The sequence below is a fragment of the Lissotriton helveticus genome, chromosome 5_1 (assembly GCF_964261635.1).
Source record: "Lissotriton helveticus chromosome 5_1, aLisHel1.1, whole genome shotgun sequence".
Lineage (NCBI taxonomy): Eukaryota > Metazoa > Chordata > Amphibia > Caudata > Salamandridae > Lissotriton > Lissotriton helveticus.
Genome location: NC_136065.1, coordinates 1,947,020,980 through 1,947,038,279, shown reverse-complemented (window position 1 = coordinate 1,947,038,279; position 17,300 = coordinate 1,947,020,980). Strand labels below are relative to the sequence as shown.

Here is a 17,300-nt window from a genome sequence, read left to right as displayed (position 1 = left end):
TCTCACCCGCTCACAGCGGCCTGTTCTTTGTTTAATTAGTTCTCTCTTCAGTCTCCCAAACTCAGAGGAAGGGGCTGAGCTCGGGTCCCTTAAACTCGACTGCAAAGGCCTTGAGTGGCAGCTCTGCAGCAGTGGCTGGGTGTGGCTGGAGCCATCGATTCCCCGTCCATCGCCTCCAGGTGAAGCAGGAATCCTAAGAGTGCATGGGAGGAAGGAAGTGCCAGCAGGCAGCTGGTCCCCATCCTTTCACCCCCCCCCCCCCCCCACCCCCCGGCGCGAGCTCCCGGGCCCTTCATCCATCACTTCCTCTCTGCCCCTCCTTCTGAGCGCGGACCGCGGGGTCCTTGCTCTGCATGCTGGAGGAGCGTGGAGAGTGGATGGAGAGAGGCGGGACTGGGGGGGGGGAGGAAGGAGGGGGCGTGCGAGCCGCAGCCTCCCAAGCTTCAGTATCCTTTCATCACACAGAGGCGCCGGCCGTGGCCACTGGAAGCACTTGACGACCCGCACAGCCGATCAGAAAGTAGTGCGCCCTCCCGTGGATGGACAGATGAAACTAAGAGTACTTCATGCATGTCGAAGTCCCGCCCCCTCCCCACCAGGTGAAGCCAGTGCGATTCTTCTGACGTGTTCCTGGTGCTCCCAAAAGTTCAGTCCTGTGAACCACTGGACGGCATCTGGATCTCAACCTCAAGGTTTTTCAAGAGCCCCCTCTATCTGCTTTGAGGCCATTTTCCGCAGCAATATGAAATTTTTTGATTGCACAACAGAGGTCTCCTTCAGCGCTTAGAGTCCTCCCAGTCACTGGGGATGGCTATCACGAACATTAGCCACAGCACCGAAGAGGCAGTCCAGGACCTTCAGAGCCTGGTAAGGCTGAGCCTGGCAGCCAAGGTGGGCATCACGCTGACCTACGGGGCGCTCTTCGTGTGCGGGGTGCTGGGGAACACCTTGGTGATCCGGGTCATCCGGAAGATGAGGGCCCGATGCCTCATCCAGGCCTCCGTCAGCCAGCACCTCTGCAGCCTGGCCTGCTCCGACCTGCTGGTGCTGCTGGTGGGCATCCCCACGGAGCTCTACAGCATCATCTGGGGCCCCTACCCCTGGCCCAGCGGCACCGTGGGCTGCAAGGGCTTCTACGCGCTCTGGGAGGTGTCAAGCTACGCCACCATCTTCAACATCCTGGCCTTCAGCTGCGAGCGGTACCTGGTGACCTGCCACCCCTTCCAGGTCAAGCTGATGCCCAGCTCGCGCACCCGGCGGCTGGTGGCGCTGGTGTGGGCCCTGGCCGTGCTGGCTGCCCTGCCCACCCTCTTCACCATGGGCCTGGAGGACGCCTACCTGCCCTTCCACCAGGCCGGGGGGCCGCGGCGGGCCCCGCTCTGGATCTGCACCAACCTGCTGGCCCAGGAGCACCTCTTCGCCATCGCCGTCTTCGTGTCCTTCGGGCTGTACGTGCTGGTGCTGCTGGCCGTGGCGGTGACCTGCAGGCGCATGATGCTGGCCCTGCAGCGCAGCCGCGCCGGCTCCATCTGCGTGCGGAGCCCCGCCGGCCAGGTGCTGGCCACGGGCCGGAGGCCGGGCAAGACTTGTATCCGCAGGCAGAACGTCCTCATGCTGGGTGAGTGGCAGCTCCAGGAGGCCGCCTTTCCTTCTTCGGCTCCTTTTCCATCCATGTCACCGAATGTGTCAAAGAGAGAGTACAGCAGGCAGAGAAGAAGAGGAGAGCAAGCAGAGGAGAAGAGGAGAGCAGGCAGAAAAGGAGAGCAGGAGGAGAGCAGACAGAGGAGAAGAGGAGAGCAGGCAGAGGAGAAGAGGAGAGGAGGTAGAGAGTAGGTAGAGGAGAAGAGGAGAGGAGGTAGAGAGTAGATAGAGGAGAGGAGAAGAGGAGAGGAGAGTAGGCAGAGGAGAAGAGGAGAGCAAGAGGAGAGGAGGTAGAGGAGAAGAGGAGAAGAGGAGAGCAAGAGGAGAGCAGGCAGAAGAGGAGAGCAGGAGGAGAGCAGGCAGAGGAGAAGAGGAGAGCAGGCAGAGGAGAAGAGGAGAGGAGGTAGAGAGTAGGTAGAGGAGAAGAGGAGAGTAGGCAGAGGAGAAGAGGAGAGCAAGAGGAGGTAGAGAGTAGGTAGAGGAGAAGAGGAGAGTAGGCAGAGGAGAAGAGGAGAGCAGGCAGAGGAGTAGAGGAGAGCAGGCAGAAGAGGAGAGGAGGTAGAAGAGTAGAGGAGAGGGGGTAGAGGAGAAGAGGAGAGCAAGAGGAGAGCAGGCAGAGGAGAAGAGGAGAGGAGGTAGAGGAGATGAGGATAGGAGGTAGAGGAGAGGAGGATAGGAGGTAGAGGAGAAGAGGAGAGGAGGTAGAGGAGAAGAGGCGAGGAGGTAGAGGAGATGAGGATAGGAGGTAGAGGAGAAGAGGAGAGGAGGTAGAGGAGAAGAGGCGAGGAGGTAGAGGAGATGAGGATAGGAGGTAGAGGAGATGAGGATAGGAGGTAGAGGAGATGAGGTTAGGAGGTAGAGGAGAGGAGGATAGGAGGTAGAGGAGATGGGAGGTAGAGGAGATGAGGATAGGAGGTAGAGGAGAAGAGGAGAGGAGATAGAGGAGAAGAGGCGAGGAGGTAGAGGAGATGAGGATAGGAGGTAGAGGAGATGAGGATAGGAGGTAGAGGAGATGGGAGGTAGAGGAGATGAGGATAGGAGGTAGAGGAGAAGAGGAGAGGAGATAGAGGAGAAGAGGCGAGGAGGTAGAGGAGATGAGGATAGGAGGTAGAGGAGATGAGGATAGGAGGTAGAGGAGAGGAGGATAGGAGGTAGAGGAGATGAGAATAGGAGGTAGAGGAGAGGAGGATAGGAGGTAGAGGAGATTGGAGGTAGAGGAGATGAGGATAGGAGGTAGAGGAGAAGAGGAGAGGAGATAGAGGAGAAGAGGGGAGGAGGTAGAGGAGATGACGATAGGAGGTAGAGGAGAGGAGGATAGGAGGTAGAGGAGATGGGAGGTAGAGGAGATGAGGATAGGAGGTAGAGGAAAGGAGAATAGGAGGTAGAGGAGAAGAGGCGAGGAGGTAGAGGAGATGAGGATAGGTGGTAGATGAGAAGAGGAGAGGAGGTAGAGGAGAAGAGGCGAGGAGGTAGAGGAGATGAGGATAGGAGGTAGAGGAGATGAGGATAGGAGGTAGAGGAGATGAGGATAGGAGGTAGAGGAGAGGAGGATAGGAGGTAGAGGAGAAGAGGCTAGGAGGTAGAGGAGAGGAGGATAGGAGGTAGAGGAGAAGAGGCGAGGAGGTAGAGGAGATGAGGATAGGAGGTAGAGGAGAAGAGGAGAGGAGGTAGAGGAGATGAGGATAGGAGGTAGAGGAGATGAGGATAGGAGGTAGAGGAGAGGAGGATAGGATGTAGAGGAGAAGAGGCGAGGAGGTAGAGGAGATGAGGATAGGAGGTAGAGGAGATGAGGAGAGGAAGTAGAGGAGAAGAGGAGAGGAGGTAAAGGAGATGAGGATAGGAGGTAGAGGAGAAGAGGCGAGGAGGTAGAGGAGATGAGGATAGGAGGTAGAGGAGATGAAGATAGGAGGTAGAGGAGATGAGGATAGGAGGTAGAGGAGAGGAGGATAGGAGGTAGAGGAGAAGAGGCGAGGAGGTAGAGGAGATGAGGATAGGAGGTAGAGGAGATGAGGATAGGAGGTAGAGGAGAAGAGGAGAGCAGGCAGAGAAGCAAAACCTGGAAGGTGGCAAATGTGGCCCCCAGAAAGCCAATAACAGAGGGTTTCCTAGAAAACATCAGAGCGTGCGCCATGTTCTGTTCAACTTGTTGCGGTGAGGGCTCGTGAGGCAGGGGTGTGAGGGAACGTGAGTGGAGGGATATAGTGGGGTCAGGTGAGACAGGAAGTTAGTGCAAGTGAGTTAAAACAATGAGCGTATGCGAGGCAGGACAGCGAGTGCAGGTGAGTCACGACAGTGAGTGCAGGTGAGGTAGGACAGTGAGAGCAGGTGAGGTAGGACAGTGAGAGCAAGCGAGGCAGGACAGTGAGTGCAGTCGAGGCAGGACAGTGCGAACATGGATATAGTAGCGTCAGGTGAGACAGGAAGTGAGTGCAGGGGAGTTAAAACAGTGAGTGCAGGCGAGGCAGGACAGTGAGAGCAGGTGAATCACGACAGTGAGTGCAGGTGAGACAGGACATTGAGAGCACGGAGCTAGTAGGGGTCAGGTGAGACAGGAAGTGAGTGCAGGTGAGTTAGGACAGTGAGCGCCGGTGAGGCAGGGCACAAAGAGCTGCGGAGACAGCTCGACCAGTGCAGGGATATCCTAAGATTGGCCTGTCCCTGAGCATTAGACACACGTGTTTTTCTCGGCATTGGGCGCCTGATATGTTCCTGAGCACTGTACTCTCTGGGTTTTCCTGCGCACTCGGTTTTCGGGTTTTCTAGACACTGCTTGTCTTTAGCGTTACTATGCAGTGTACACGGGTCATTCCGGATCACTGGATATTGGGCCGATCAAGACTCTGCTTCTGCTTGTCTTTAGTAATACTGCACATGGAACACCCAGGTATTCCTGAGCACCGGACATTTGGGTGTTCAGGACACTTGTGTTTAGTATTACTATGCAGAGTACACCCGTATGCCGAATCACTGGACTTGGGAGTTCAATCATTGGTTGTCCTTAGTGTTACTATGCAATGAACACTGTGTATTCCTGAGCACTGGCTCTGAGGCATTCAAGACACTGCTTGTCTTTAGTGTTACTACACAGAGGCACCCGGTATTTCGACTCACTGGACATTGGGGTGTTCAATCAATGGTTGTCTTTAGCATTATTATGCAACGAACACTGGATATTCCTGAGCACTGGGCACTGCGGCTTTCAAGACACTGCTTGTCTTTAGTGTTACTATGCAATGAACACTGGGTATTCCTGTGTGCTGGCACTTAGGCATTCAAGACACTGCTTGCCTTTAGTGTTACTATGCAGTGTTACTATGCAATGAACACTGGGTATTCCTGTGCGCTGGTACTGAGGCATTCAAGACACTGCTTGCCATTAGTGTTACTATGCAGTGTTACTATGCAATGAACACTGGGTATTCCTGTGCGCTGGTACTGAGGCATTCAAGACACTGCTTGCCTTTAGTGTTACTATGCAGTGTTACTATGCAATGAACACTGGGTATTCCTGTGCGCTGGTACTGAGGCATTCAGGACACTGCTTGCCTTTAGTGTTACTATGCAGTGAACACTGGGTATTCCTGTGCGCTGGTACTGAGGCATTCAAGACACTGCTTGCCTTTAGTGTTACTATGCAGTGAACACTGGGTATTCCTATGCGCTGGTAGTGAGGCATTCAAGACACTGCTTGTCTTTAGTGTTACTATGCAGTGAACACTGGGTATTCCTGTGCGCTGGTACTGAGGCATTCAAGACACTGCTTGCCTTTAGTGTTACTATGCAGTGTTACTATGCAATGAACACTGGGTATTCCTGTGCGCTGGTACTGAGGCATTCAAGACACTGCTTGCCTTTAGTGTTACTATGCAGTGAACACTGGGTATTCCTGTGCGCTGGTACTGAGGCGTTCAAGACACTGCTTGCCTTTAGTGTTACTATGCAGTGAACACTGGGTATTCCGGATCACTGGACATTGGGGTATTCAAGACACTGCTTGCCTTTAGTGTTACTATGCAGTGAACACTGGGTATTTCGGATCACTGGACATTGGGCAGATCGAGACACTGCTTCTGCTTGTCTTTAGTAATACTGCACATTGAACACCCAGGTATTCTGACTGAGCACTGGGCATTTGGGTGTTCAGGACACTTGTGTTTAGTATTACTATGCAGAGACACCCGGTATGCCGAATCACTGACATGGGTGTTCAATCATTGGTTGTCTTTAGCATTATTATACAGTGAACACTGGATATTCCTGCGCACTGGGCACTGAGGCTTTCAAGACACTGCTTGTCTTTAGTGTTACTATGCGATGAACACTGTGTATTCCTGACCACTGGACATTGAGGCTTTCAAGACACTGCTTGTCTTTAGTGTTAACTGTATTACTCTACAGTGAACACTGGGTATTCCGGATCACTGGACACTGGGGTATTCAAGACACTGCTTGTCTTTAGTGTTACTATGCAATGAACACTGGGTATTCCTGTGCGCTGGTACTGAGGCATTCAAGGCACTGCTTGTCTTTAGTGTTACTATGCAGTGAACACTGTGTATTCCGGATCACTGGACATTGGGGTATTCAAGACACTACTTGTCTTTAGTGTTACTATGCGATGAACACTGTGTATTCCTGACCACTGGACATTGAGGCTTTCAAGACACTGCTTGTCTTTAGTGTTAACTGTATTACTCTACAGTGAACACTGGGTATTCCGGATCACTGGACACTGGGGTATTCAAGACACTGCTTGTCTTTAGTGTTACTATGCAATGAACACTGGGTATTCCTGTGTGCTGGCACTTAGGCATTCAAGACACTGCTTGCCTTTAGTGTTACTATGCAGTGTTACTATGCAATGAACACTGGGTATTCCTGTGCGCTGGTACTGAGGCATTCAAGACACTGCTTGCCTTTAGTGTTACTATGCAGTGTTACTATGCAATGAACACTGGGTATTCCTGTGCGCTGGTACTGAGGCATTCAAGACACTGCTTGCCTTTAGTGTTACTATGCAGTGTTACTATGCAATGAACACTGGGTATTCCTGTGCGCTGGTACTGAGGCATTCAAGACACTGCTTGCCTTTAGTGTTACTATGCAGTGAACACTGGGTATTCCTGTGCGCTGGTACTGAGGCATTCAAGACACTGCTTGCCTTTAGTGTTACTATGCAGTGAACACTGGGTATTCCTATGCGCTGGTAGTGAGGCATTCAAGACACTGCTTGTCTTTAGTGTTACTATGCAGTGAACACTGGGTATTCCTGTGCGCTGGTACTGAGGCATTCAAGACACTGCTTGTCTTTAGTGTTACTATGCAGTGAACTCTGGGTATTCCTGTGCGCTGGTACTGAGGCATTCAAGACACTGCTTGTCTTTAGTGTTACTATGCAGTGAACTCTGGGTATTCCGGATCACTGGACATTGGGGTATTCAAGACACTGCTTGTTTTTAGTGTTACTATGCAGTGAATACAGGATATTCCGGCTCACTGGACATTGGGGTATTCAAGATACTGCTTGTCTTTAGTGTTACTGTGCAATGAACACTGTGTATTCCTGAGCACTGGTCAATAAGGCTTTCAAGACACTGCTTGTCTTTAGTATTATTATTCAGTGAACACTGGGTATTAATTATCAGCAGAGTAGATTACTGCAACGGCCTTCTTTTGGGAGCAAATGAAGGGCAGTTAAAAAAACTGCAAGTAATCCAAAATACGGCAGCTAGGATAGTCCTCAACGCCCCTCCCAGGACTCCCTCCCTTCCCCTGCTAACCAAACTTCATTGGTTACCAGTGAAGAAACGAGTGCACTTTAAGACCCTATGCACAATTCACAAGAGTGTGATAGGTAAAGGCCCTAAATATCTGGCCAACATCTTCCTACCTTATGCCCCTGGGCGCATCTTGCGCTCACTGAACCAACAGCTTCTGCAGGTGCCCAGAATAAAAAAGGCCAGACAAGGGGGGCGAGCCCTGGCCCACCTTGGACCAAAGCTCTGGAATTCTCTGCCTCTTGAGATAAGGATTCTAACCAATCATCTGACCTTTCGTAAGGTCTTGAAAACATATCTATTTCCCAGTAACTGATCTCTCTCTCTAAATGCTCCATTTTCCTCCCCAATTAACATCTGAGGACTTATTCACTGGCAAAGCGCGGAGATACCCCTCCGGGGGTCTATTCATGCGCTATAGAAGAATATAAAAAATAAATAAATAAAATAAAATAAAATAAAATAAAATTCCGGATCACTGGACATTGGGGTATTCAAGACAATGCTTGTCTTTAGTATTATTATGCAGTGCAGTGAACACTGTCTATTCCGGCTCACTGGACATTGAGGCTTTCAAGACACTGCTTGTCTTTAGTGTTACTGTATTCCTGAGCACTGGGCGCTGAGGCTTTCAAGACCCTGCTTGTCTTTAGTATTACTATACAGTGAACACTAGGTATTCCGGATCACTGGACATTGGGGTATTCAAGGCACTGCTTGTCTTTAGTGTTACTGTACAATGAACACTCCGGCATTTCTTATCACTGAACACTTTTTGTTCGTCAGCACTGACTGTACACCTGATCACTACACACTGGTATTATTTAAGTGCACTGGACACAGGGAGATTGTGCGTCTGAGCACAAGGGGTATTTCTGCGCAGCGCACACTAGGACAGGGTCATTCCTACCTGCTGGGCACTGGAGATGCATTGCGGAGCACTAGACATGGGGTTTCCTAAGCACTAGACACTTGGGATGTCCAACAACACAAAGTGTACTTCTGAACACAGGAGACTGAGATTATATCTGATTACTCGACAGTCGGTTATCAATCATTACTGAGTATGTCTGGGCCCTGCACACTGAGATACCTTCCTGAGCACTAGGACATCGTAATGTTCCCTGAAGCCATTCGTGCACATGGAACTCGGGCCGAGAGGTATTTGTGCACATTGCACACTGCACGCTGGAGGTATTCCTCACTTGGAGCATCTCTGACCACAGGCATATTCCTGAGTACCACACAAAGAGTATTATTTTTGAACACTGTAAAATCAGCACATTCCTTTGCACTGAGTACTGCAAGTATTTTTAGTACTGGACACTATAGTACTGGAAATTTGGAGAGATACCCTTGCACCCTGGGCACAGGAGACTTTCTATGTGTGGACACTGGGGTAGGTATTTGCTGGACACTGGGGTGTCGCTGAGTACTAGACAGTGGGGGGCTTTCCCCACACTGGACTCAGGGTCCAGAGCATTGGTCGGTGGTGATCATTCTGAGAACTCAGCACTTGATATTCCTGAGCACTGGGTACTGTGGAGAACCACCATCACTGCACACCCGCAGTCTCACTCGACACCGGGGTATCCTGATACTGGGCGCTAGGCGCTAGGCGCATTCTCAGCACTGGGCACGGGTATCTTTGAGTATTGGTAGTTCGAGACATTTTTTTTTCTTTAGTGTATTCGGCACTGGGGTATGTCTGAGCTGTGGACGTGGCGTCTTCCTGATCAGTGCATAGTAAGATTACACTTGATCACTGCACACTTGTAGCTCTAGTCACCACTGGGCACCGTGGGAGTGATATTCCTGTCCTCTGCACACTGTGGTGGTTCCTGAGTCATCGTCCCTGGAAGTGCTACTGAGTACTAAACACTGAAGACTGTTAATGTACTGAGACCTGGAAACTGGAAGAGGGGCAGTCCTCAGAAATGGAAACTGGGTTGTGCCAGAGTATCAGACATTTGGCTGTTCAGTGCCTTAGATACCATAGGACGCCTGGGTATTGGACACTGAGGTACACCTATATGCTGGACACAGGAGTATTTCAGTGCAGTAGACTGTGTGGTACTCGGCTGCACTGGACGCCGGGGTATTCCTGTGTATTGGACAGTTGGGTATTCCACTGCATTGGACAGTGAGGTATTCCTGTACATTGGGCCCTGAGGTATTCTTGTACATTGGACAGTGATGTATTTTGCTGCATTGGGCACTGGAGTATTCCTATATATTGGAAAGTGGGGTATTCTCCTGCATTGAAAAGTGAGATATTCCTTTACATTGGACAGGGAGGCATTCCCCTGCATCGGGTACGGGGGTATTACTGTACATTGGACATTGGGGTATTCCGCTGTATTGGATAGTGATGTATTCCCCTGCATTGGTCACCGGAGTATTCCTATATATTGGAAAGTGTGGTATTCTCCTGCATTGAAAAGTGAAATATTCCTGTACATTGGACAGTGAGGCATTCCCCTGCATCGGGTACTGAGGTATTACTGTACATTGGACAGTGGGTATTCCGCTGCATTAGACAGTAAGGTAGTCCTCTGCATTGGGCACTGGGGTATTCCTGTACATCGGACAGTGGGGTATTCCTCTGCATTGGGCACTGGGGAATTCCTATACATTGGACAGGGGGTATTCCTGTACATTGGACAATGGGGGAATTCTTGTACATTGGACAATGGGTGTATTCATGTACATTGGACAGTGGGGTATTCCTGTACATTGGACAGTGTGGTATTCCTGTACATTGGACAGAGGGGTATTCCTGTACATTGGACATTGTGGTATTCCTGTACATTGGGCAGCGGGTATTCCCGTACATTGGACCGTGGGGGTATTCATGTACATTGGACAATGGGGTATTCCTGTACATTGGATAGTGGGGCTATTCTTGTACATTGGACAGTGGGGTCTTCCTGTACATTGGACAGTGGGGTATTCCTGTTCATTGGACAGTGGGGTATTCCTGTACATTGGACTGTGGGGTATTCCTGTACATTGGACTGTGGTGTATTCCTGTACTTAAGACAGTGGGGTATTCCTGTACATTGGACAGTGGGGTATTCCACTGCATTGGACTGTGGGGTATTCCTGTACATTGCACAGCGGTGTAATCCGATGCTTTAGGTACTGCACTGGACGTTGATGTATTCCTGTACGTCTGACTTTGGGGTTTTCCTGTACATGGGACACTGAACTATACCAGAGCAGTGGGCACTTGGATATTCTCAGCCTGCACACTTGCTGTATTCTTGAGCACCAGAAAATGAGGGGTTCAGTGTGATGAATCCTGGGGTTATCTTATACACTGAACACTGGTGTATTGCTGCATAGTGGGCTCTGCGTTATTGTTGTCCATTGGACTGTGGAATACTACAGCGCCGTAGGCACTGGCGTATTCCAGTGCACTGAACAAAGGGGCATTGCAGTGCATTGGACATTCATGTATTCATCCACATTGAACATTGAGGTGTTCCTGTACCTGGGACACTGTGGTATACATAAGCAGTGGACAATAGGATATTGCAGATCCTGCATACTGGTTGGATTCTTGAGCACCGGAAACTCTATTCTCTATACTATACTAGAATAGTATAGTATAGTATTGTCTAGTATAGTGTAGTATAGTGTAGTGTAGTATAGTATAGTATAATACACTGGACTGTGGGATAGCACAATACATTGAACACTGGTGTATTCCAGTGCACCGGACACTGGGGTATTCCAGTGCATTGGTGACTGGTGTATTCCGGTGCATTGGAGTCTGGAGTATTCTGGTACACTGGAGACAGGAGTATTCTGGTGCACTGGACACTGGGGTATTCCAGTGCATGGGAGACTGGAGAATTCCGGTGCACTGGACCCCAAGTTATTCTAGTGCACTGGAGACTGGAGAATTCCGATGCACTGTGAACTGGAGTATTGTGGTGCACCAGAGGCTGGAGTATTCCGGTGCATTGGAGTCTGGAGTATTCTGGTTCACTGGAGACAGAAGTATTCTGATGCACTGGACACTGGGGTATTCCAGTGCATTGGCGACAGGAGAATTCCGGTGTACTGTAGACTGGAGGATTGTGGTGCACCAGAGGCTGGAGTATTCCAGTGCATTGGAGTCTGGAGTATTCTGGTTCACTGGAGACAGGAGTATTCTGGTGCACTGGACACTAAGGTATTCCAGTGCATTGGAGACTGGAGAATTCCGATGCACTGGAGACTGGAGTATTCCGGTGTATTGGAGTCTGGAGTATTCCGGTGCACTGGAGACGGGAGTATTCCAGTGCATTGGAGTCTGGAGAATTCCGGTGCACTGGACACCAGGTTATTCCAGTGCACTGGAGCCTGGAGAATTCCGGTGCACTGTAGACTGGAGTTTTGTGGTGCACCAGAGACTGAAGTATTCCGGTGCATTGGAGTCTGGAGTATTCTGGTGCACTGGAGACAGGAGTATTCTAGTGCACTGGACACTGGGGTATTCCAGTGCATTGGAGACTGGAGAATTCCGGTGCACTGGAGACTGGAGTATTCCGGTGTATTGGAGTCTGGAGTATTCCGGTGCACTGGAGACGGGAGTATTCCAGTGCATTGGAGTCTGGAGTATTCCGGTGCACTGGAGACTGGAGCATTCTGGTGCACTGGACACTGGAGAATTTCGGCGCATTGGAGACTGAAGTATTCTGGTGCACTGGGCACTGGGATATTTCGGTGCACCAGACACTGGGGTATTCCAGTGCACTGGAGACAGGAGTATTCCCGTGCACTGAAGAGTGGAGTATTCCAATGCATTGGTGTCTGGAGTATTCGGGTGCATTGGAGTCTGGAGTATTCCGGTGCACTGGAGACTGGAGTATTCCAGTGCATTGGAGACTGGAGTATTCCGGTGCATTGGAGACTGGAGTATTCCGGTGCATTGGAGTATGGAGTATTCCGGTGCACTGGACACTGGCGTATTCCGGTACATTTGAGTCTGGAGTATTCCGGTGCACTGGAGACTGGAGTATTCCAGTGCATTGGAATCTGGAGTATTCCTGTGCACTGGAGACTGGAGCATCATGGTGCACTGGAGACTGGAGTATTCTGGTGTACCAGAGACTGAAGTATTCCGGTGCACTGGACACCAAGGTATTCTATGCATTGGTGTCTGGAGTATTCCGGTGCATTGGAGTCTGGAGTATTCCGGTGGACTGGAGACTGGAGTATTCCGGTGCATTGGACACTGGGGTATTTCAGTGCACCAGACACTGGGGTATTCCAGTTGACTGGAGACATGAGTATTCCGTGCACTTGAGAGTGAAGTATTCCAATGTATTGGAGTCTGGAGTATTCCAGTGCATTGGAGTCTGGAGTATTCCGGTGCACTGGAGACTGGAGTATTCCGGTGCATTGGAGTCTGGAGTATTCCGGTGTACTGGACATTGGGGTATTCCGGTGCACCAGACACTGGGGTATTCCAGTGGGCTGGAGACAGGAATATTCCCGTGCACTGGACAGTGGAGTATTCCGGTGCATTGGAGTCTGGAGTATTTCTGTGCACTGGACACTGGGGTATTCCAGTGCACGGGAGATGGGAGTATTCCGGTGCATTGGAGTCTGGGGTATTCCAGTGCACTGGAGATGGGAGTATTTCGGTGCACTGGACACTGGGGCATTCCTGTACATGGGACACTGAGCTATAACACAAACAAATGGGATACTGAGCTATATCTGAGCAGTGGCACTAGCATATTACTGAGCATCTCTCTGGTTGTTTCCTAGAGCACTAGATAGTTGGGGCTTTTTGAGCAGGATCACTGGGGGTGATCTCAAGGACTGGTACTGGATCTGGGACTGCTCATTGGGCACTAGTTTATTTACCTGATCACTCAACTGAGAGCTGTGTACAGGAGGGGTACTGTTTGGCAGTGAACATTGTAGGGTTTTCTGACAATTTTCCTGAGAAGTGGACCCAGTGGGAAGTGTACTGAGCAGGGGACGGGGTGTGGTGGGGGTTCTGTGAACAGGACGGGGGGGGGGATCAAACAGCATTGGGGACATTTCTGAGCCCTGGGGAGGAGGACGTTTACTGTGGGTGTTCCTGAGCACTTGTCACTCGTGGCATTTGTGGAGAGTGGTTCGGATGGTTTTCCAGAACACAGGGCACCCCTAGCATTGGACACTGGGGGCACTTCTGAGCACCTGGACAAGATTGGTGACCCGTTGATTGGTACAGGGTGTCCCCCTGAGCAATGGACAGAAGAGGACTTTTGGCCACCACGGTCCTCGTCGTTCAGTACTGTCTCCATGGAAACCAGCCCAATCGAGGCATATTGCTCCCAGCATCCCTACAGAGCCTGACTTCTCCCATCACTGGTTAGTCTGTGCATGTTAGCCCACCTCTGCTTCCTTACTCCCCTGCCTTCACCCTAACCTGCCAATCAATGCATTCCCGGCTCAGCGTGGGTCCCCTGATGGCTTGCCTAGGTTACCAAACCCCACTAGACAATCTATGTTGCACACCTCCTCATAAGCACCCTCAAAGACCTCAGTGTGGAATACATTCTCTGCTGTGTGCTGGTCTGCCGCCAATAGTTTGTATATTCTGACTGATGGTGGGACTGGGATGGTTGGTACTTGCTATCATAAGATTTTAATGTCCTTCACCCTACCCTTTCATTTCCCAGGCTGCATCGTTGGCGCACTGGCTGTGTGCTGGGTCCCGTTCCAGGCCCGACGTCTAATGATGGTGCTACGCTCCAAGAGCCAATGGACGGAAGGCTACTACCGCTCCTACATCACGCTCCAGCCAATCACCAACTCCTTCTACTACCTGAGCTCCAGCATCAACCCTCTGCTTTACAACCTGACCTCCCTGCAGTTCCGCAGGGCCTTCAGGCATCACCTCAACCCTTGTGCCAGCCCACAGTGGAAGCAGAGCTCCCCAAACAGCTCCCTCAAGCAGCAGGAATCCCTGGACCTGCAGAGCCTGGAGCGCCCCTCCCGAAGCGGAAATCTGGGACACGTAGACGGTCAAAGCCTTAATATACCTGCACCAGTTCAATAGATACTACATTTCAAATCTCAATATGAAAATATTCAATGACCATTGTACAATGTAAGAACATTTGAAGTTGAATCCCAATGTGTAATTAAGTATTTCATTTATAATTGGAATACTATGCCACTGTATGCTATGCGAAGCTAAATTTAATCTTTGCAACACACCAGGGAAGAGCAATTTAGGGTGTTGAAGAAGTCTGATTATACAATTGTTAACAACTCCCTCCTCTGTTATCCTATCGAAGAATATGTGGCAGTAACAAGGAAATTCATTCATAGATTAGCTGAATTTGAAGTAAGCCTGATTGCCTAATGTTCCTATGAAAATTATTCCACTTGGATAATACCTAGAGTCAATGTGGATGGCTTTTAGCACCCAGGTAGGAAAAGACTGAAATAACCTACAATATATTTCACTGTATACTCTAATATATCCTGCAGATGACCACTTCACTCCCAAAGCAGTCCGAAACATGCCAATAACGTACTGTTATCTTCTATTATATACATTGAAAGTTCACAGAGACCTGGTGCGATAAAACACATCTATCACTATTTGTTTTTGCTAAAAGATCCTTAATTAGTATGATAACATTGTAATGTTCATTGATCTCTGATGTCTGTGCATAGCACCATACGATGGGTCTTTTTTATGAAGTCACACTGTAAAACACGAGACTTTGTATGAAATAAAGATGGATATTTTCTTAATTGAATGTTTATGTAGGTTTGCAAGAGATAAAGACTTTGAAAAATGAAATCATCAATTTCTATTGAGTAAAGAATGACAACAATGCTATGCATGACTAATTCATCGCATAAACACGCAAACCTTTGGAATTATCCAAGGGAGGAAACTAGAGGCTAGGGGGTTTTCAGGGTGAGCTGGCTTCCAAACCTATCAAATGCACACACAAAAGAAGCTTCACTGAAATATTAGTCACTTAATTTAGTCACTTGTAACTGTATCCCTGCAAAGCACTAAGTAGAGTGCTGAGCATTTCAAAAAATGTTAAGGACTGTCCTCACACACCACCAGGTGTCATGCTTCATCATAGGCAGTCCTCGCTCTCTAAAGCGTTTGATAGAGAGCGGGCCTACACCTGGAGACAGGGAGGCACTTCTAATAATCTAAGTGGGGGCCCGTTAAGCAGTGACTTAAAACCCAATGTATTACCCCCAAATTACATTTAATCGCCGGGTATTGCTTGGGTTTAAAAACTAGAATGTGGGGATTAGGGGAACTATTACCCCATCACCACCCTTATCGCCAACATGTTTCTGCTGTTGGCCCAGGTGGGTCCGCGGCATTCATCAGGATGGACATTGGGCTCCTATCTTACCAATTTAGTTCTAGATGTTACCACTATGTTATGGTGACCTGTGTCATACTCTAACTAAAATTGGTATTCTTTTATACCCCAATATAGGGACCTAATTGCCCCATGGGAAGAGGATAAAGGGACCCCAGTAGTCCCACTTGCCTCAAGGTGCGTCCCTCACCGTCGACCTAAAGATGTCCACTCCTCTTCCCCTACGATGATTGATTCATTATCTTCATAAAATCTTTATTCAGTCAAACAAAGCAACCATAAAAGTGCAATATACATTACAATAACAAACATAAATAAGACACAGAACACAATTGTTTAAAGACAGCATAAAATGCAGAGTAAAAGCAGAATTAAAAGCTCGATATCAGCTATATACACAAGATCATCAGTCAAGCTAAGAGTGTCTCGATGCCAAGTCTGTCCATAGAAAGCTCGACACAGCAAGTCAAACATATTCGTTGGGGAGCAATTGTAGATACATAAGAGCAGGGCGTACTTAGTTAAAGTTCAGGGACCTCAGCAGTGGTAGCAGGAACCTCTTTCTGGGACAACTGTAGTAATTTCAAAACATAACAAAGTGTAATGTGTCCTGCAGAGACCTATTGTTGCAGCCGCAGGGCAAGCTATTACCAGGGTGCACCCAACCAACAGGAGATGTCAGTATATGATGAATTTGATTGAAACAAAACCGTCCAAGAGAAATAGGACATGCCTACTGGTAACCTGCAGGAAATACTGGTCCATTCCCTGTACAGACTTTAAAAGCACATGGCCCCTCACAAGAGGTTTCAACATTTCTACTACTTCTCTATTTGACAATGCCTGGTCACAGAATAGTGCATTTATACCCTGTAAATCATGTGATCGCAGAGAATAAGGCATGACTGATTCATTAGTGGTAGGTGTGTTTATTTTGCTTTCGAATCACTTCTCCTGTCAAGATCGAAATGCAAATGATTACCTGGGGTTTGCAATTCTTACCAAATTGCAATTAGGAAATCGCAATTCCTAATATAAGAAACCTTGGGCCGTTTAAATAGCGATTCCTAGTGGTTTGTAAAATGGACCTACCTCATGAATATTAATGAGATAGGTCTCAGTTTGCAAACCATTAGGAATGATACCCATCATAGGGATGGTTGCCTGCTGGTGTCAACAGACCACCATGTCTGTTCTTAAAAAATATTTTGTTAAAACATTTTCAAAGTGGAAGGGGCCCAATGAGAACCCCTTCCCATTTGCAAATGGTCACCATGTCCTTCAAGATGTCTGTAAAAAAAAGTATGTTTTCAACCTTAATTTGTCACAAAATATTCATACAGACCACTACGATTCTATATTTGGAAAGGGACGCCTAAACACGTTCCATCAAAAATACTGAATGGCAAAACCAAACTGAGACTCGGTAACAAGTTACTGAATCACAATTTGGCTTGTGTACATCTCAAAATGATTTTTTACGGTTTGCAACCTCACAAAAAGTTTTGTGTATATGGCCCAC

The 17,300-nt window shown here is 48.8% G+C and overlaps 1 protein-coding gene across 1 annotated transcript; it reads left to right on the top strand.

Annotated features, from left to right (window-relative positions):
• Positions 1–481: 481 nt before the first annotated feature.
• LOC144753903 (G-protein coupled receptor 39-like) lies at positions 482–15,136 on the top strand. The gene is made up of 2 exons (XM_078641440.1): positions 482–1,618; positions 14,090–15,136. Exons 1-2 carry the CDS (start codon positions 808–810, stop codon positions 14,467–14,469), a joined length of 1,191 nt encoding a protein of 396 aa, XP_078497566.1. The 5' UTR covers positions 482–807; the 3' UTR covers positions 14,470–15,136.
• Positions 15,137–17,300: the final 2,164 nt, after the last annotated feature.